We start from the raw sequence: 22,692 nt of genomic DNA, 5'->3' as shown, positions 1-22,692 counted from the left end.
TGGGAACTCAGCAACTCATCTCTCACCTTTTCCCTGAAGCAGGAAATTGCCGCCACCTTACCTTGAGCAAATTAAGGGTTAGGACCTTGTCCAAACCCTCCTGCAATCCTGCAAGAGGGCCAAAAAATAGGGCAGATCTGCATGCTGGACTGAAATTCTCAGTCAGAATGCTGTTATAGAATTCTAGCGTAACCTGCCATCAGGGCACCTAACAATTACATACCAGTAGTTACATCAACCTTTGACCCCGCTTAACTAATGGCACATAAATTCAGTAAGGGCATGTGTAACTTACAGAATTGTATTTCTTTATTTCAGTATTTATATACCACTTATAGCCTAAGTGGTTCACATTCAGGTACTCAAGTATTTTTCCCTATCTGTGTCGGTGGGCTCACACTCTATCTAATGGTGAGTAAATGGGAGCTCTCCAATATGGTGTCACGACAAAGGCGCGCCCAGACAATTGAGCGCAGCGCGTGCCACCGCGCCACTCTAAATTACTGTTTTTAGCGCTCCGACAGGGGGGCGTGGGGGGAACCCTCCCACTTTACTTAATAGACATCGCGCTGCGTTGTGGGGGCGTTGTGGGGGGTGTGGGGGGTTGTAACCCCCCACATTTTACTGAAAACTTCACTTTTTCTCTGTTTTTAGGGAAAAAGTTCAGTTTACAATAAAATGTGGAGGGTTACAATCCCCCAAACCCCCCCATAACGCCGGCGCGATGTCTATTAAGTAAACTGGGGGGGGGGTTCCCCAACAAAACCCCCCGTCGGAGCCCCTAAAAACTGTCATTTACAGCGGCGCGCACTGCGCTCAATTGTCGGCGCGCGCTTTTGTCTTTCGCGCCGTTGTCTATGAACCCTCCAATATACATGCCCCTATGCATCTACTAAATGTACTTACTTATAGAATTGCCCTCATAACTTTTAAGCTTCTAAATTCAGATGAATTTTCAGCTGAAAAGTTGGGGCTCTTAGACTGAGCAGATATTTCATATAAATTTCATTTTGAGCCTTTGCAATTTACTAAGCACTTTGCTTAAAACACTAACAGAAATGATTTGAAACTGGCAAAACAGTCTTGACGGTCAATTCTGTTCAATGGCTGATAGGCTGCCAAACCATATTATCCCTCTGCTATACTTTCTTAAGATAGTAGATCAAGAAGAATTAACATTAAAAAGAGATATGAACATCAGTTAATTTGACCCTTATCTGAAAGCACACCTAGCTTAACAAAAACAGAAATCACTTTGTACATCACAAGGATATGTTTGCCTAGATTAATGTTCAAAGTTTGTTTTATCAAACCTGGATACAACACTATGGCTAGGATTCACTAACCTGCCCGATCGGGCCGGATCCGTGCAGGTCCGACCAATTCAGGAAACAAAAATATGCAGATGGGGGCGATCGGAGGAACGCCCCCATCTGTCTGCATGGCTCGCGCATGTGCGATCGGTGCACTGTCCTTGCCGACTCTCCTTCTCTCTGCCGCCCTGAAATCCCAGTTTGTCCCTGCCGACTCTCCTGCCCTGAAATATTCTGCAAAAAGCACAGTGCAGTGCGAGCCTGTGGTTTTAACCTATGGGTTAAAAGCACGTTCTGTTCCACAATCTGGCTGCAAGCGTGTTCTGTTCCATATAATCTGCTTGCACCTAGGCCAAATTGAAATGATTCTAATGTCTACACATAGGGCCAGCTAAACTGCAGCCACTGCTCCCCCCTTTGACCTTGCTTGTGCTAAGAGCTAGCACATGCACAAATTGCATCTACAACCAACAAAGATGATCTGCGCATGCGTCTCGATCGCTCTACAGAGATCCGTGGGATCGCTCTAGGGCATGCGTCATTTGCATGCTGAAGCTGTTGTGAATCAGTCGCTCGGCAAGACTCAGCCATGGATCGCCCAACAACGGTGAATTTAGTAAATCTAGGCCTTAAAGTACTAATATATACAAATGAAACCCTAAGATTCAAGACTCTGCATGCAGTACAACTCCCAGAGAAAAAGAAACAAATGCATCTCTTCCTGAACAGTGCAAAATATAGACAGCAGATGTAAATTCTCAAAATTGACACAATTCAATCACTAAATTGAAAATAGAATCATTTCCCCCACCTTTGTTGTCTGGTGATTTTGTTTTTCAAACCATCTTTTCCCAGTCTCTGATTGCACTTCCTTCTGTCTGTGCTCTTAACTGTGTATCCAGGGCCACCTTATGCATTTGCTGTTTTTCTCTCCTTCACTTTCTGCCATACATCCATCTTTAGCATTAACTTTTAACATTCAATTTTCTTCCATTTTTCTGCTTTCTTCTCAGAATCTATCTACTTTTCCATGTTTTCCCTTACCATCTATCCAAGTGTACTATCTCCTCCCTCTTTCTTCTCCCCTATTCCCATCTATCCATAAGAAGAATTTCTTCTTATCTCTTCCCTGCCGCACCCATTGCTATTCACCATCTCCTCCCACTGTCTCCCTTCTCCTCCATCCCTGTGCACCATCTTATCCCTCTCCCATAGTCAGACAACTCTGTCTTCCTCCTTCCCCCCTCACATCGTCTGCCATCTTTCTCCTCTCTTTCCCATAGCCTGGCATCTCTCTCACTCTCTTCCCGAGATCTAACATCTCTCTCCTCTCTGCGGTCTGGCATCTCTCTCTCCCCTCCTTCATTTCCGTGGTCTGACATCTCTCTCTTCCCCATGCATCTCTACCTCACTCCTCTCTCACCACCATGTACAATAATTCTCCCTCCCTCTCTGACCAACAATTCTCCTCTTTCTTCATCTCCACATGTGCACCATCTCTTTCTCTCTCTCAGACACCCAATTCTCCCTTTCTATTCCCTCCCTCACCTCAGCATCTCTTTCCCTCATTCTCTCCATTCTTCCATTCTATAGCTCATGCTCCTCTCTCTCCTTCCCTTCATTCTTTGTCCCAAGTTCATGCCTCCTCCCTCCTTCTTTCTATCATTTGTCTGAAGTTTGTGCTCCCTCTTTCTTGAGTCCCAATATGCCCCTCTCTCTCCATCCATTCTGTGCCTCAACTAGGTGCCGCCCTCTGGTGGGTGTTTACCTTCTGGCTGGCTCCCTCGCCCTTACTACCGCTTTCGTTTCCGTGCACAATGCAGCGGGTGCCGGCTCCTGCGCCTGAACTGAAAGCCTTCTCTCTGACATTGCAATGTCAGAGGGAAGGCTTCTGGATGAGGCCTGGGATGCGTGAGGAGCCACCACGCGCGGCTTTGTGCACAAATGACTGCAACAGGGAGGAGGAGGGAGCTGGCCAGAAGGTAAAACTCCTGGGGGCATCAATGAGGAAAATGCTGCATTGCACTGCGGGCTGCATAAACAGCCAGGCGGGCTGGACTCAGTCCACGGGCCTTGTGTTTGACACCTGTTGACTAGACCATAAACCCCTGACATACAAACTTCAAAAGAAATGTTAGAGAAATTTAAAGGGATGCAAGAGTAATTGTTAAATTTCAGTACCTTGTTTTTTCTCTCTCTTTCTTTTTGCAACCGAGCTTGACAACACCCTGTAAAAACATTTGTATCACATAGATTAAATATTCGGAATTAAATGAGTTTCATGTTCTATTTCTATGGCTACAAATTGCATTAACTATAAACAACTGCTAACTCATCCTGAAAGTCTCTATAACTCTACTAAACCCAGCAATAAAGATAGCATGAAATTAACCCCTCATAAGAGTCAGATGCACAAAACATTTATCCCACAGATTGGGGGGTCCATGTTGGAGCACCGAGTCTGTACCCTATGATGTAGTTCTCTATCACTTTGCTCTCCTGCGTGATAGGTGTATTGACTGTTTCCTTTCCTTTTTATTATTGAATTTGTAGTTCTTTTCTTGATAGTCTTCTCCAAAGAATATTCAATCATTGTAATCTGCTGAGATAGTAAGTTCTTTCAGAGATATATCAAATAAAGATGATCATAGACTCAAAGGGCCTTTAGTACATCTGGCCCTTAATGAGTACAGTTTATGGCCCTTTAGTACATCTGGCCCTTAATGAGTGCAGTTTAAGGTCAATATTCACTGTGGTTTAAGAAGGCAGGAAAGGCTCTTGCCCACTTAAACCAAGAGCAGGCTAGATGACAGTATTCAGTGCCATTTAACCAGCCAGTGCCACATTGGCTCTAACCACACAACATAAATAGCTCGAAGTCACCTCAGCCAAGGAAACAGACTGCTAATCATCCAATTTGATCTCTCAGCTGCATTCGATCTAGTGGACCACTCCATTCTTCTCCAAAAACTAGACGCAATAGGAATTTCAGGTAAAGTTCATAACTGGTTCCAAGGCTTCCTTAAAACTAGAACATACAGAGTCAAATCTAAAGACATTCTATCTGAACCATGGTCCAATCCATGTGGAGTACCACAAGGCTCTCCCCTCTCTCCCACACTTTTCAACCTATTCATATCCTCCCTAGGCACCACCCTAGACACCCAAAATATTACTTCTTTCAGCTACGCAGACGACATAACCATCCTCCTTCCATTCGACATAAACAACCCAATCTCCACAGAACGCCTGAAAACTACATTAGAAACAGTGGATAAATGGATGACAGATCACAAGTTGAAGCTGAACTCTGACAAAACCAAATTCTTATTACTAGAGAAGGACAAAAAACCATCCCTAACAGAACTGGAAGTAAACTCAATCAAGTACCCTATACAGAACTCCCTCAAAATCCTAGGAATACATTTAGACAGATGCTGCACAATGCAAACACAAATCCTAAAGGTCACCCAAAAAGCATTCTTCACAATGCGAAATTTAAGAAAAATCAGGAAATTCTTTAACAAAGACCAATTCAGGATCATTGTCCAATCCCTTGTGCTAAGTATTGTCGACTATTGCAACAGCCTCTACCTACCTTGCCCGACCAACACAATAAAAAAACTACAGACCATCCAGAACACAGCCCTCAGACTCATATACTCACTCAGCAAATACGACCACATTACCAATGCATACCTAGAATCTCACTGGCTACCAATAAAAGCAAGAACACAATTCAAACTCTACTGTCTCATTTTCAAAGTAACCCATGGCACGGCACCCAGTTACCTAATTAATCGTTTTCATCACTACCACCCACCAAGAAGAAGGAGAATACAGAACCTTTTCACCTATCCACCACTCAACGGTACTTGTCGTAAGAAACTCTACGACAACCTCCTGGGGACACAGGCAGCTAAAATAGACTCTGACATCTCAAAATTACTGACCAAAACAACAGACATAAAAGAGTTCCGCAAAGAAATAAAAACACTACTGTTCAAAAAATATCTCCCATCACTCTAACCACCACCCAATGAGTTCCCAACCAATGACTTCGGAAACACCCATCTATACTATCTCTTTGTCTGTGACCTAAAATGTACTGTAACTCTTCTACATTACACCCGATTTAAACGATCGAGTTGCCATGTATTACCTCTGCAAAATGCATTATCTTCTGTTATATGTAATAACTTCTGTGATAAGTATTATCTTCTGTGAACTTGAAGTATCATAACTCTTTACTGTTACTGTAATATACTCCTATCCTGAAATGTAATTCTACTGGAACTGCCCAGATATCTTCCATAATGTAATCCGCCTAGAACCACAAGGCACAGGCGGAATAGAAATCCCTAATGTAATGTAATGTAATGTAATAAATCTGAATAGTAGAGGGCCAGTCTGGGGAAGGAGTTGAGGAGGAATTGACACTTATTTGGGCCAGGCTATATTGTATAAGTGCTAGCATAGCTAAATAGCCAGATTGGAGAGATCTTTTGTTGCTTAGCTTTGCAGTGCCAGCACTGAATATCACCAATCCAGTCCTCCCCAATCACTCCACTTTGTTCTCCAACACCCTCTCTCATTCTGATCCTACGCTTAGTTGTGATTGCCCCATGCCAAATCTGTTCCAAAACAACAGCTCCTGATTGCTGAGGTCTGACTTTAATGCAGAAAGAGGCGGTCGGAGCATACCGCGAGTGATTTCCTTCACTCGTCAGTGCTCCGGCTGCTCTCTCCTGCCTCTCTAGCTGCTCTCTCCTGCCCGGTCATTCGCGGTCGGACAATACTGCAAATGACTGGGACTGTGAATCGCCGACCGCAAATGACCGGGGGAGCACTGTAATTGCATGCATACATTCTCGGGGTGGGGGAGGAAGACATGTGGGTGGGACAAATATACAGTATCAAATAATTGCACACTTAGGTTATAAGACATTGTCATTTACATGCTAAAATCCCACATTTAGGTGCATGTATTTACCCTTGCCATAGATATGGCATGAGTGGGAGCACCTAAACATTGATGTGTAAATGCCGACTTATGCTGGGTGTCCAGATGCCATTATAGAATTTGTACACAGTGCACTGTATTTTGGTGCCTAACTTTTTGGCACCCATTATCATCCATTTAGCGGATAGGCTTGGTTTCATCATGTATCGTTTCAGTGAAATATAATGAGTGCTTATACTATTCATTTACTTTTATGCGTATCGAGATAGATTATTCAATTAGTCAAAAGGAAAAAGAGGATGGATATGAATGAAGTTAGGTACATATACACTCACCATTCATATTTGTCATCTAACAAAAACAATAATTTCAGCACAACTACAATGAATGCTGCAGCCTGAACTTCATATCTGACCATCCTTTTGTTCTTAGCAATGGGGTCAAGTGTCAGAAAGGCCACATCTCCAAGTCCAGTCTTCTTTACCACTCTGCAAGTCCAGTTATGTAACTCATCTATCAAGAAAGAATAAAATTTGTTTTATAGATTGCATGAAGCAACTAGTGAGTTATCCTGGGAAAGAAATGTTAGAAAATGTGTGTTTGAAGTTCACTTTTCTATTTATACAATGGAGTTCTTTTCATATTATTGTTTTTAAGACTGTACACCACCCAGAACTGCAGGTCAGAACAGGCGGTAAACTACGTTTTCAATAAACAAACATCCAGTCTGCCCAAATCAGTTTTTATCATCAGTTTTGCTGCATTTATGGCGATCTATGCATATAAATACGTTCTTATAAAATTAGGTCATACTTAAAACTATGCAGAATGCAAGTCAGCAGACACGCAAAGGGGCAGAGTTTTGGCAATTGTGATTTGTGTGCTTTAAATTTAGGTGAAACTTCTGCAGCATTTGTGCAAGTATAAAGACACAAGTGCCTACCTGTCTTTATAAAAGGGGCTAAATATCAGCACCTTCCTGCCTTAATAACCTAGGCACCCAGTTATTAAATTACCCCCTTAATGCAGCCTCTCCCAACCATGTCTTACCACCAAACTTTAGAATAATCTGAGCTACTAGCAAAACTAGTGAGGTTGTTGTCTAACATCTTGGTCCTTATGGCCCTGCTAGACAGTGATAGGAACAAGGTTGGAAACTGCTATATTGAAACGACCCATTCTTCGCATCTTCAATAACAAACTCAAGGTAGAGGTGATAAGAAAACAAGGAGTAGATAAAGGAAGCACATCCTTGCAGCACCATAGACCATGGGGTATGGTAACTAGTTTAAATCCAACAAGGTTAGAGCTCCTTAGAAACCCATGGGGGGGGGGTCAATGTTTAGTGAGAGCTGGGTACTATCCAGCAAGGTAATAAGGAAAACACTGGGGGTAGACAAAGCATGACCTATTGACACCACAATCCCTGAAGTAGCTGGGTTAGAACCAGCAGTATACAGCTTCTCCATAAACCAGCCAGATCATTGCTAGCAAGTTAGTGATGGTTGATAATTGGATAAACGGTGGCTTCCTTCCAAGCTTTAGGTGCTGTGGCCGTGGACAAACAGGTTTTAACCAGATCATGAATTAAAGTACCGAAAATAGAAAAGAATCGATTTAGGATTCGAGGAGGTATAGTATCGGATGACGAACTTTTAAGATTCACAGACATTATTGTGTGTTGGATATCAGCAAGTGATGGAATAGAAAAACGCGAGCATGGAAGGTTTGTTGTTACTTCACTGTTGAGAAAAGTTATAGTAGTAGTTTGCTGAGGAAGAATTGATCTTATTTTTTGAATTTTACCAATGAAGTAATCTGCTAATTTGTGATCAGATAGAGTTATCTTTTAATGCGTGAGATTGTTTTTTCTTATTGTCCGCAGAAAGAGATTTAACAATAGCATATAATGCTGAAGTGTTTTTGAGATACGATTTGAGTAATATGGTTTTTTTTTTGCTTTGTTAATTTTGTTTTTGTAGTATTGTACATGTGATTTGTATTTATTTAGATTAGTAGAGTTTTATGTTTACACCATTTTCTTTCTAATCCACGCATTTGTTTTTTTCAGTAGGGCTATTTCGGCAGTATACCATGGATTTTTACCTTTTTTAGCTGTGATTGTACGAGACTGATAAGGGACTAGCGTATCAAGTAATAAGTTAATTGACACATTCCAGGCTGAGGAGAGAAAGATTCAGACCTGCCGTAACTCACAAAAGATATACATTTCCTACTTTTAATTTCATTCTTACTATATTTTAAAGTCTCTAAAAAGTTAAGAGGCCCAGCATTAGAAAAGGCAAGATGCTGCAAGCTAAAATTTATTGCAAACAAAAATTTTTAAATGAATCATTATATTATATATATAGGCACCATATAAAAATATTTCAAGGTGAATAATTTGATTTAATTCATGAAATGGCAAATTCTTATTTTTATATGGTGTTTTCAAGGAAACAAATGTAAAACTACAGAAAACTTGTACAACTTGAAGCTAATTATAGTTTTATCACAAAGGTGAAACCCCAAATTTTCGTATTTCTGGTTTAGCAAGAAATTCAAGAACTCATAGCAGCAGATTACACTAGAGTCAAATGTTGAGAAATATTTCAATATACTGTCCCAATATTAAGTTAGACATTCCTATGATCCTAATGTGCCCTTTCTCATCTCATTTACTTATGTGCACATCATATACACACACATACTTTTATTTATTATAGCATTTAGCTCATGCTTTTCCAAGCAAGTTACATTTAGGTATAATAAGTATTTCCCTGTCTGAGGCAACAGAGGGTTAAGTGTCTTGCCCAAGGCTACAAGGAGTGTCCCGAGTCGGAATCCTGGTCTCTCTGGTTCACAGCCTGCTGCTCTAATCACACACATTCCAGTAGATGGAACCTAAACACAGTACCGGCCAGAGCTCTGGGTTTCTGGCCCAGAATATCTAAGAAAAATGACAATTTAAATTAAATCATTAATTTATAGAGAGTGTACGGTTGGGCAGTGTACAATTAAAAAACAAAGGGGGCTTATGAAATCAATAAGAACAAAACAAAAATGAATAAAAATAAAGAGGAGATTAAGAAGGACACAGTGAGACAAAATGATAAAGGGAAGAGGGAACTACGATATCACAATAGGAAAGAAAACAACGGGGGGGGGGAATAACATGAGGAAAGAGGGCAGGGAGTTAGCATAAGCAGTTCAATGTTGCAGGCTGTAAAATAACTGTGTTGTTGAGGCTGGATTTGAATTTGTCTAGAGAGGTTTCGTGGCAAAGATATGACAGGAGGGCATTCCATAATGTAGGGGCTGTTACAGAAAATATGGATATTCGGGTATCATAGGTAACTTGTGACAAGTGGAGGGTGTGATTAGGATCAATCTTGAGGTATAACTTTTTCCCAGATCAATTACTGCATGGAGAAAATGAAACACTGGCCTTTTTCTTGTAAAATTAAATTAAATACAAAAAAGACTTAAGCTCTCTGGTATAGCATGAATGTAAACAATACTTGTCCAGATTAATTTTGCTTGGCAGTGGATAAAACATCAAAAGTTCTAGGGATATTAGATTCTGCTCTATCAATATATGTTCAGATAAAACACTTAAGTGAGAAAAACCTCAACTGCTCCTTCTTCTGAACAGATGCTGAGTGAGGATTTGCTAAGGGGAAGAAAAGCTCCCATTGGAATATCTTACCTACTGGTTGTTATTCCTTGGCCTTCCTTAGAGATGGAATGGGGGGGGGGGGGGGGTTGGAAATCTGTCAATGAAGTTATTCAGAGCAAACAAAACAAGGCTACTACATCCTTTTGACTAACTCTCTCAGCTCCAACCCTCACCATCTGTCACACAGAACTATCTACTCCAAGTGCCTTCACCTCCAACCCTTCCATCATTCTTCCCCCATACTATGGCTGAGTACTTCCATAACAAGGTTCACAAGATTAACCTCGAGTTCTCAACCAAGCCACTTCCACCTCTCCCTCCCCCAGCCCACTCTGTCAACCTTCCCTCAACCACTGTTGCCTTTCCTGAAAGCACTGAAGAGGAAACTAAACATTTTCTTTCCTCCTCCAAGCTTACTACCTACTTCTCTGATCTGATTCCCACCCATCTACTCAGCACTCTCTCTCCCTTCCATCTGTCATATCCTCAACCTATCACTGTCCACTGCAACTATCCCTGATACTTCAAACATGCCATAATTACACCATTCCTTAAAAAATTTTCACTAGACCCTACCTGTCCTTCCAACTATCACCCCATCTCCCTCCTCCTCTTATTATTCAAGCTACTAGAACAGGGGTGCCCAACACGTCGATCGCGATCGACCGGTCGATCGGGAAGGCAACGCCAGTCGATCTCGTGTTGCCGTTCCAATCGGCCGGCCGATCAGCCTTCCTCTCCCCAAGGTTCCCCACCGGAATCTCCCCAAGGTTCCCCATTCTTGCTGCGCCCTTCCTGCCCGACTGCCAGAACCCGTCTTCCGACTGGGGGATGATATCACTTCCTTCGGGAGAAGGCGGGAGGGAGGTCTAGGGAAGTCACGACCCTTGAGAGCTGAGCGCCGGCTGCCTCTGGCGGAATTGACAAGCCAGACTGGAGAAAGGCGGTCGGGAGCAGGAGGTGCTCTGCACAAAAATGCCGGAGCTGCTGCTGCTGCTCTGACGTCTTGAGCCTGAAAATGGGAAGTTGAGTGTCGTGCTAAAAAGAGACTGGAACGGCTCTCATGGAAGACTGGCTTTTTTTCTTTTCTTTTCCTCGGCCCTGGGGATCCAGAGATTTGGGCCTGCAGAAGCCTAACGCTGACCAGCATTGCTCTCCCCGACATCAATTCTTACATCGGAGAGGAATTTCTGGGCCAGCCAATCGCTGCCTGGCTGGCCCGGAACTTCCTCTCCGACATCAGAATTGAAGGGGAGCAGAATGCTGGTCAGTGCAAGGCTTCTGCATGCAGAGCTTGGGGGGCGGTGGCTTGGAGGCCTGTTCCCCGGTGGCGACGGCAAACCTAGTGGCTTGGGGGAGGGCAGGGAGAAAGAAACAAAGGGGGCAAGCAGGGAGAAAGAAAATGGGCATGGAGAGAGAGAGAGAGAGAAAGAAAGAATAGGAGGCAGGGAGAAAGAAAGAAAAAGTTGGGGGAGAGAATGAGGTATGGAAGAGAGAAAGCATATAGGAGGCTGAAAGAAGGAGTGGGCTGAAATCAGAAGATGTCAGAAGAAGTGCAGCCAGAGTGAAGTGAGAAGAAGTCAGAAGAAGAAAGTGCAACCAGAGACTCATTAAATCATCAAACAAAAGTAGGAAAAATGATTTTATTTTCAATTTAGTGATCAAAATGTGTCTGTTTTGAGAATTTATATCTGCTGTCTATATTTTGCACTATGACTCCCTTTTACTAAACCACAATAGCGGTTTTTAGCGCAGGGAGCCTATGAGCGTCGAGAGCAGCGCAGGGGCATTCAGCGCAACTCCCTGCGCTAAAAACTGCTATGTGGTTTAGTAAAAAGGGAGGGGCTATATTTGTCTATTTTTGTATGGTTGTTATTGAGATGACATTGCATAGAGTCATCTGCCTTGACCTCTTTGAAAAAAACCCGGAATATGAATGATAATTAACATTTTCTCTGCCTTTCAGTGTGCTTTGTGGGGGTTTTAAAAATTTTTTATTGTTGGTAGATCATTTTGACTTGGTCATTTTAAAAGTAGCTCGCAAGCCCAAAAAGTGTGGGCACCCCTGTACTAGAACATGCTGTTCACCACCTTTGCCTTAATGTTCTTTCAGCCCTAACTATTCTTGACCCATTCCATTCAGGTTTTCGCCCCCTACATGATATGGAAACTGCCCTTACTAAAGTCTCCAATGGCCTATTCTTGGCCAGATCCAAAGGCCTCTACTTTATCCTCATCCATCTTGATCTCTCCACTGCTTTTGACACTGCAGACCACAACCTTTTCCTTGATATGTTGTCCTCATTTGGATGTCAGAGCTCTCTTCTTATCTCTCACATCACACCTTTAGTGTATGCAGTGGTAGATCCTCTTCCACTGCTATTCCACTATCAGTTGGTATACTCCAAGGTTTTGTCCTTGGACCTCTTCTTTTCTCCATCTATACTCATTCCCTTGGCGCCCTGATTTCCTTCCATGGTTTTCAATATCACCTCTATGGTGACTCCCCCCACACCCCAGATCTCTCTCTCCACATATGAAATCTCTACAGCAGTGTATAGCAAACTGTGTGCCTCCTGAGATTTCAGGTGTGCCGCAACACACTGGCAAGGAGAGTCATCTGCACCGGCTGACTGCCTTCAGGACAAGCCTCTTGCAGCGAGAGGCACATCTTGTAGGCAGTCAGCCAGCACTGATGACTCTCTTCCTTGCTAGCGTCTCACCGTACCTCCCCTCCTCCTAGATCCCTCCACCGCAGCGGCCAGATGGGCCTCCGCGCATGTGTGGATATGATGCATGCGCGTGACATCAGCGCATCGACGACCACGCACTTCCGGCCAGAAAGTTTGTGACACACTGCTCTACAGGATACAGGTCTAAATCTCAGCCTGCCTGTTCGACATTGCTGCCTGGATGTCCCACTGCCACTTAAAACTGAATATGGCCAAGACTGAGCTACTTATTCCTTCTGCCTATACCCACCTCTCTCCCCCCCTCCCACTCTCTCTCTCAGTGGATAACACTCATCTTCCCTGTCTTGTCAGCTCGCAACCTCAGGGTCATCTTTGACTCCTTTCTCTCTTTCTCTGCACAAATCCAACAGATCGCCAAAACCTGTAGTTTCTCTCTTCCTCTCTGAGCACACTACCAAAACCTTTATCACCTCTCACCTAGACTACTGCAACTTGTTCTCGCATTTCTCCCAAGTAACTATCTCCCCTTCAATCTGTTCAAATTCCTGATGCACAACTTATATTCTGCCAGGCACTCTACTCACATTACCCATCTCCTCAAGTCACTTCATTGGCTCCCTATCCATTTCTGCATATAGTTCAAACTCCTCTTATTGACTAACAAGTGTATGCAGCTCTTCAGTATCCCTCCTCTCTTATCTCTCCCTACACTCCTCCATGTAAACTCCGTTAAACAGGCAAGCCCCTTTTATCTGTACTCTTCTCCTCTACTGCCAACTCTAGACTACATTCCTTTTCTCTTGCTGCATCACATGCGTGGAACAAACTGCCTGAATCAAGCTCTTTCCCTGGTAATATTCAAAGCCAGGCTAAAAGCCCACTTCTTCAAGGTTGCTTAAAAACTCCTAACCCTACTCACTTGTAAAGCACGCATGCCCGCCTAAGAAACCCTCTACTTGTCCTGTTTGTTCATTGACTAGATTGTAAGCTCTATTGAGCATAAAATAACATAACATAACAAAATTTCTTATATACCGCAGCTACCTCACGGTTCTGTGTGGTTAACAGAAATTAAAATACAAGTGTACACGGTATAAGCACAGTTAATTAATCAAAATATTTGACAAATAGATCAGTCGTCATAGATTTTCTAAATGCCAGATAAAAAGTAGAGATAGAAAGATACATACTAACTTGTTTATCCCGAAATGCTGCCTGATACACTAAGATCTTACTAAAGAAATGTTTATACACACATTCTTTTACAGAAGGAAAGTCAAAGATCCGAAGATCACATAGATGTTTTCTATTGGCAACATTAAAATGATCCATGAGATAACTGGGTAATAACCCACTGAAAGCCTTGAAACATATACAGCTGAACTTAAAGATCACTCTTGCCCCTATTCAAGTTTCAAGTTTATTAGAAGTTTGTTGTACATGCAATATCAAATATTTCTATGCGTATTACAATTTAAAATTGGGAGACAAAATAAAACAATTTGTACAATTAAACATACAATGTATGTACATAAGTAATTAGCGATACAAAAGGGAAGAGGGGTGAACTACAATCTTTAAGGAAAGTAAAAATACATTTAAGGGAAAAAAAACAACATTAGGAGGGAAATGAAGATTTAAAAAAAAAATAAAAAAATAAAATATGGCTAAGCCTAAAAAGAGGATAGGAGAGGTTGTGACCTATAAATAAGGTCTAGTTAAAATTAGGTATTTGAGCCTGGGATTAATGTTAGATAAATTATCCTATCTATGACTCAAATGCATCTTTGTACAGGTAGCATTTTAATGTGCTTTTAAATTGGCAACCAGTGCAGTTTATGGTAATACTGCGTCAAGTGATCGGATCTTTTCAGTCCAAAAATCAAATGCACAGCAGTATTCTGCATAATCTGCAACCTTTTAAAATTTTTCTTGGATATCGAAAAATAGAGCACATTACAATAATTCAATGTATTGAGAACAAGAGATTGAACCAGCAATCTAAATGAGAAAAAGTTGACGTATGACTTAATTGTTCTTAGTTTCCAGAGTATGAAATAAGATTTCCTAACTAGGGAATTAATGTGAAAATCAAAAGAAAGTTTAAGATCAAAATAGATTCCCAGGATTTTTACCATCGACAAGATAAAATAAGTTGTGTCATTCTTCTTATAGTTTTCTCATGTGATATATATGTATATATATTTTTTTTATATACGTTGTTGGAATATGATTGTTTTATATGCATATGAGAAACATAAGAGACTTCCATATGTATGTATTGATGATATGTCTTTTAAATATGATGACTTAACATATATTTGCTTGTGCGCATATAATAGTGGGTAATATAGTACCTCAATGGGGTTTTATTGTAAGGATTTTATATGTGATGGCTATTTATGTGATGATTCAATATGTTAACCATATTTTTTTAAAAATTTGGTGCATGTTGTGACTGATTTTAACTCTATACACTAATTGGTTTCTTCTTTTTTCCTTCTCATTTTTCTCTTCCTCTGCTTTATGATAGGTTGGCTATATATTATCTTTTTCAATATTTGTTGTGACATATGTTTTTTCCTTTATCTACCATGGTATGTATTTTTACATTCATTCGTTTTTCTTTTTTCTCTTTCTCCATTTTGTTGCTCATATTTTCCTTCATTATTTAAATTTGATGCTATTATTTATGTATTATCATAACACTGGTTCTCCTTTTTTTCTTTTTCTTTCTTTTCTTTGCACTACCTTAATGGCTTATGTTCCGTCACAGTTCGTTCATATTTAACACTAGCAGTCATTTATTATCAATTCTGTTTTTCTATTGATATTGCATGCGTACTTATCACCTTTTAAAACATATATTTGTCCTCATGCTTTTAATTTCTTAATATTATAGTCTTTGGTCAAATTGATCATCTTGTTGTCTTATTCTTATTATTTGTTATCTTTTCATTTTTATTATTATTACAACTGCTTATATTATTATATTTTTAATATTGTGTTTTATGTTATATCTGTACCTAATAGGACCCCTGATGAAGGGGACCGTGTTGGGTCCCCTGTTTGGTAAAAAGGTTTTAATATATAGTTTGCTTGTCACAATAAAATTCGCCTACATCGTTGCACATATCTGCAGTTTTGGTTTGTTTGTTCATTCAGTCTTAAGTCATCTTTGATCAAATCGGATGAAGAAGCCAAGAAAAAGAGCAAGGACCGTCTCCAGAATTGTACACAATATTCTAAATGAGGTCTCACCAAAGTCTTATACAAGGGCATCAATATCTCCTTTTTCCTACTAGTCATACCTCTCCCTATGAACCCTAGCATCCGTCTAGTTTTTGCCATCACCTTTTCATCCTGTTTAGCTACCTTAAGATCATCACATACAATCATACCCAAGTACCACTCTTCTGTTGTTCACATAAGTTCTTAATTCCCTAAACTGTACCACTCCCTCTGGTTTTTGCAGTCTAAATGCATGATCTTGCATTTCTTAGCATTAAATTTTAGCTGCCAAATTTCAGACCATTCTTCAAGCTTCTCCAGATCTTTCTTCGTGTCATTCACACCATCCTGGGTATTTATTCTATTGCAGATTTTGGTATCATCCGCAAAGAGGCAAATCATACCAGACAGTCCTTCATCAATATCGTTTATAAAAATGTTAAAAAGAACAGGCCGAAGAACAGAACCTTAAGGTACACCACTGGTAACATCCCTTTCCTCAGAGCGATCTCCATTGATCACTACCCTCTGTCACCTTCCACTCAACCAATACTTCACCCAGCCCATCACTTTGGGACCTATCCTGAGGGTACTCAGTTTATTTATTAGACGTCTGTGTGCTATACTGTTAAAGGCTTTGCTAAAATCTAAATACACCACATCTAGCGCACTCCCTCTATCCAATTCTCTGATCACCCAGTCAAAGAAATTTATCAGATTTGTCTGACAAGATCTACCTCTAGTGAATCCATGTTTTCTCCAGTCCTGTAATCCACAGGATTACAGAAACTTCATCATTCTCCGTTTTAAAAGCATTTCTATTAATTTGCTTACCACAGAAGTCAGACTTACCGGTCTGTAATTCCTAATACTTCCTTACTTCTACTTTTGTGGAGAGGGATCACATTAGCCCTTCTCCAGTCCTCTGGTACCACTCCTGACTCTAGAGACTCATTGAAAAGGTCAGTCAGCGGAGCTACCAGAACTTCTCTAAGTTCCTTCAGCACCCTCAGATGTACATCATCTGTCCCCATCGCTTTGTCTACCTTTATTTTAGCTAGCTTCTCATGAACACAACCCTCTGAAAATCGATCAGGGTCTACCATTCCTCCATCCCTATTCATGTTTGTCTTCTGCAGTTCCGCTCCCAGCACTTCAGCTATAAACACAGAACAGAATTATCTGTTAAGCAATTCAGCTTTTTCTTTATCAACTTCTACATCTTTCTCCCCTTCATCTTTGAGTCTCACAATACCACTTTTGTATTTCTTCCTATCACTAATATATCTAAAAAATGTCTTCTCTCTCCATTTTACCTTGTCAGCTATTTTTTCTTCCATTTGCATCTTTGCTTTCCTGACTACATGGCCAGCCTCTCTTAATTTTTCCAGATATTTTTGACTGTCTTCCCCTTTTGTAGTTTATGAAAGTTAACCTCTTATTCCTTACCTTCTTAGCTACTACTTTTGAGAACCAAAGCGGCCTTCTTTTCCTCTTACTTTTACTTACTTGCCTCACAAAAAGGTTTGCCACTCTTACAATTACTCCTTTCAGTTTTGCCCACTGCATTTCCAGTCCTTTCAGACATTCTCATCCAGAAAACAATTCCTTGACGTAATCCCCATCCGAACAAAGTTTTTTTTTTAAGTCTAGAACCTTTGCTTTTGAATGAGCCTTCTCTATACCTATCTTAACATTAAACCATACCATGCAGTGATCATTGGATGCTAGATCATCACCCACAGTATCATCAGAAACACTTTCCCCATTTGTAAGCACTAAGTCCAATATGACCGCATGGGTTCCATTACCAACTGCTAGAACAGCTCTTCTTGTAGAGAATCCAGGATCTCCCTACTTCTAGAAGACCCCGCAATAGGGATATCCCAATCAACATCTGGTATGTTAAAATCACCTATTAGTAAAACTTCCCCTTTTTTAGTTATATTCTGAATGTCTACTATTAAATCTCTGTCCACTTCTTCCATCTGTGAAGGAGGCTTGTATATCACACCAATGTAAATATATTCACCATTCCCTCTTTCCAAATTGATCCACAGAGTGAGAGGGCTTGTCCCAGGAGGTGATAGGCTTGGCGTAAACCAAAGAGATATTTTTTTTAAAGAAAGGGTGGTAGATGTGTAGAATAGTCTCCCAGCAGAGGTGGTGGAGACAAAGACTGTATCTGAATTCAAGAAAGTGTAGGGCAAGCACGTGGGATCTTGTAGAGAGGAAGAGCTAATGGTTACTACGGATGGGCAAACTGAATGCCCTTTATCTGCCACCATGTTTCTATGACCCTCTAGTTCTATTCTATTCAATGCTGGCGTGCCTATTAAAAGGACATTCTACGTTAAAACCAGTTTGGTCTCCAGTGATCCTTTTTATCCCTTTATTATTCTACAGTAATTCTTTTTGCTATTTACTAGAGTGTTTTCCAAGTTGGTCCTAGAGTCTCCCTTGCCAGTCAGGTTTTCAGGATATCCATTATATGCAAATCTCTTTTCTGCATATTTATTGTGGATATCCTGAATTTGGCCACAGACATTATAGAAGCATATTGTAAGGATAACTCTCAGCTCCCAATCAACTAGAAAAAAAATTGGAAACTAGGATGTTTGAAGGATTATTGTATAGATTGTGACTGAAATACTGCAGTTCAGACTTACAGAGAACCATATCAGTTGGTCTGTTTGATACCTCTACCATTCAGCTCTCTGTAATCCTGAGCCACATGTTTTCTAAACTCCTTCACTAGTCTTATAAAGCTGAAAACAGTTTGGGATGTTGGGCACTGAGCAGCTCAAACTTGCTGAGAATCATGTGATGACAGAAGAAAATAGAATAGCTGCTTTGGAGAAGATACTGCCAACAGGCCTGTGGAGCAAGTATAGGAAGATTAAAAAACTGAGGACAGTCAACTTGAAGGGGTTGGAAATGAAGACAGGATGGTGAAAGGTTGACTAGTGAAGACTGGATAGGGATGGTGACAGTATGCTGGGAGAAGCAGCTAAAGGAAAGAGACAGAGAAGGTGTGTGTGTCTGTGTGGGGCGGGGGTGGGGGGGAAGAGGCAGAAGTAAAAGGGCTTCGGAAAAGAGAAATTGTTCAGAATGTACTTGAACAGCCACGATGACTGTATCAGAAGTGGAATACCCTCAGGACAATTGTGCATTGGAGAAGGACTTTTCCCCACCCAACCCAGTATACTGTTTGGTTTGTTCAGCAACACTCTTGGCTCTCACGCTGTTTTATTTTTTCTGGCCAACATATCCCCTGCTAGAAAAATACTGAAGATCACTCACTAAGTTGTTTATGTGCAGCCATGTTTTATTTGGATTATCTTTAAGTTTATTTAGTTTAATTCTGATTTCATATTCATCTGGTTTTTGTTTAGTTTCTTAAGACATTCCAATTTGTTTTATCCCAATTTACATCTTCATTCTTTAACCTGTTTTGATCTGATAGTAATGATTATGAGTGCAAATTAAAAAGGCATTTCAGCACATAAAATGCATTAAAAAAGTCCCTTCTAAAACTGGTCTGGGCATATGTATGTAAACCTGATATACATCAATCTCTGTCAGACCTATGCAGTGGCATTCCCAGGAGCATTTACTTTATGAAACGTGTTTAAGTGTGCAAAAGAAAACAGTGAATTTGCACATGCCTCTGAGCAAGTTTCCCAAGGGGGTAATCTTAAAAGAGTATACTTTCTCTTTTAAAACTGGTGTAACTTATGCACATATTTATCCTCCCTATAATCAATGAGCGCTTTAATTTGCACTGTGTAATAGAATCCATGTATTTTATTAAAAACTGAGGTTTATGACAGAATAATTCTAGTCACCCTTCTTCACTGTGATTTCTAATCTTATCAAATGCCCAGCAATATTACCATATTTTTGGTATTCCATTTTAGTATTTTTATATCCCATTCAGGTACTTTATCATATTTATCTGTCCCGGTGGGCTCAAACTCTATCAGCCTGGATAACAAATTTGCCTGTTTATTTTTTATTCTTTTTTAAAAATAATTTTTTTCCAGTTTTCCCTTGTTCTGCATCTTCATTTAGGAGTGGATTTACTGAAATTCACAGCAACATACCCCTTCTTCTATTAAACTGCGTTAGCAGTTTGTAGCGCAGAGAGCCGCGCTGAATGGCCTGCGCTGCTCCCGACACTCACAGGAACTCTATAAGTGTCGGGAGCAGCGCAGGCCATTCAGCGCAGCTCACTGCGCTAAAAACTGCTATCGCGTTTTCTTAGAAGAGGGGGTTAGTTTTAGTGCATAAACCCAAAATCGGTCACACTGTAATCTGCATTAAAATTGTCTGTTAACATACACAATAGTGGACCATTTTTAATGCAGCTTTGAAAATCAGCCCCTTAGTGAATATTCTTTAACTGTCAAAATGTTTACCTTTATTGCTGTAATCTTTTCATTACAGATACAGTAGGGCAGAACATTCTTTCTGCTCTTTTATTTCATATGAAAGCCACCATCTTCCTATTATTTTCACCTTCTGAAAGTAGATAACTTTATATTGCTCGTCAGTTGTAGAAATTGTTGCAATGAACCCTCTTGCTTCCTTACCACAGCTTTCATCTATTTCATTTTTTGGACTGTATACTAAGTTTTCCCAATGTCATAAGAGGTCTAAAGTATCAAGAACAGATGCTGAAGCAGTAGCTTGATGATGGTAGGGGCCTTCTTAAGTCCACACTTTCCTTAGTACAATGGACTGTCGGCGTTAATACAAACTACACTTTAGCCAAGATCTAGATGTGTGCTGCACATAAGGAGCTAGTAAATGCAGAAGGCACCTAGAGCTCAGAATTAGAAAAGGTGAGAAGTTAAATCCAAAATCCATTAGAACTACTACACTCAGCAATGTCTGCTAACTAGACGGTATTGTTACTCATTGTTCCATGATGGAGTCTTCTACCGATCAAAATGTCATTGATGCACTTTCACCAGACTGGCCACCAATTCATAAGAGAACTTCTTTCCTTTATATTGGTCTGAGATCAGGTTCTTTGCCATGTGTGGATGGCTTTCAATTTAGACGCTGTATATGTCACTTCATATTGTCTTCCAGTTTTGAGGGGGAACTAGCTCTGTTTAACTTTTCCAAGTCCTATGTTGATATATCCTAGTGCATTAACTGCAGCTGGCATTACAAGGCTCAAGAGACTGACCCAGCTCCTTCCTCCACATTTTCTTCCATTTCAACCCTTCTTTCTTAAGCACATGATAGTACATTTTTCTTTTTTTTTTTTTTTAATTTATTTATATATATATATATATATATTGAATATTTCCAATATTGGCGCTATGTCCAAGGGCGCCTTTTACTAAGCTTCACTAGCGGTTTTGGCGCGCGCTAGATGCTAACGCCTCCATAGAGCTGGCGTTAGTATTTTCTGCGTAGCGCGGGGGTTAGCGCATGCTAATCTTCAGCGCGCGCTAAAAACCTTACCGAATCTTAGTAAAAGGAGCCCCAAGTGTGGTTTGAAAAGCAGTATAACAAGAACTGATCTAAACTGAAGGTGGCATTTTTAAATCAGATGCATCTATTTAAATTAAATGCATCTATTCATCAGATCTGACATCTGCAATTTAGGGCTAGACCATTTGCAGTTATGGACCTCACTCTACAGAACAGCCTCCCAATGGGGCTTCTTTTGGAGAATAATTATTTAGTATTTAGAAAGAACCTGAAGACATGGCTATTCCTACTGTGTGGGGACAGATTATTGGAATGCTCATCAATTTTAAGTGTAAAAGGAGCCCTAAGGTGCGCTAGCGGTTTTAGCGTGCGCTTTACGCGCGCTACAATGCCACATGCGCTAGACGCTAACGCCTTCATAGAGCTTGCATTAGTATTTTCCATGTAGTGCAGGGTTTGTGCGTGCTAAAAACGCTAGCGCACCTTAGTAAAAGGAGCCCTTAGTTAATCAGCCTTTCCTATTTCATATTCTTTTTTAAAAAAAAAAATCTTTATTCATTTTCATATCTTACAAGTGTATAATATTCAATTTAAAAAAAAAAATTTTTTTACAAATCACTTGACATTCATTAAAGTATAAAAGAATCCCTCCCCACCCACCCCATCCATTAATAATAAACCAATTAGCAAATATCATATATCCCAATCCCACCCTACCTATATCTTATATAACAACAAGGTGTTTAAGGTGTCTGATCATTAGAATATGTAATCAATGGCCCCCAAATCTTTTTAAAATTATGATAATTTCCTTGCTGTATAGCAAGCACTCTCTCCATTTTATAAATATGACAAACTGAATTCCACCAAAAGGTATAATTAAGTTTAGTATAATCCTTCCAATTTCCAGTAATATGTTGAATGGCAACCCCCATCAGTATTAATAAAAGTTTATATTCTAATGCATTTTTATATTCTTTATGTTTTAATGAAAATTGTGCCCTTCTTACCGTAACTAAATACATCACCATTTAAATAAAATCCCTTTCCTTTGATCCTCTCTTCAAGTATGTTGTCTCTGAAATTTACATGAGTATTGCAATACCTGCATGGTTTTCTGACACAGTGATAAGTATCAGCAAAGCAGCAGTTCCAGTCAAACATATTCCTAATACTGGCAGTGACTAGGCAGGACAAGATTTCCAACACCTGAACCACTTGTTTCTCCTTGGGGCAGAAACAGCCGAAAGAGAAGAGGGGGGGGGGCATCTTTATAGTTCCTTAGAAGGGCACAACTTACAAATAAGAATCCCTTTCCTCCAACACTGGTAGAAAAGTGACAATGAGGGGAGTCATCACTTT

General features: G+C 40.4%; 1 protein-coding gene across 1 annotated transcript in view; it reads right to left on the bottom strand.

Moving 5' to 3' along the window:
* Positions 1–22,692, bottom strand: part of TAF1B (TATA-box binding protein associated factor, RNA polymerase I subunit B) — a 193,458-nt gene that overhangs the window by 42,673 nt on the left and 128,093 nt on the right. Inside the window, exons 10-11 of the mRNA XM_033937405.1 lie at positions 6,612–6,789; positions 3,495–3,541 (exon numbers count right to left, since the gene is read on the bottom strand). Coding sequence (XP_033793296.1) covers positions 3,495–3,541; positions 6,612–6,789 — 225 coding nt within the window. The remainder of the gene's footprint in view (positions 1–3,494; positions 3,542–6,611; positions 6,790–22,692) is intronic.

Source organism: Geotrypetes seraphini, chromosome 3 (genome assembly GCF_902459505.1).
Source record: "Geotrypetes seraphini chromosome 3, aGeoSer1.1, whole genome shotgun sequence".
NCBI classification, from domain to species: Eukaryota; Metazoa; Chordata; class Amphibia; order Gymnophiona; family Dermophiidae; genus Geotrypetes; species Geotrypetes seraphini.
Note: the sequence above shows the minus strand (reverse complement) of the source record. Positions and strands in the feature narration are given on the sequence as shown.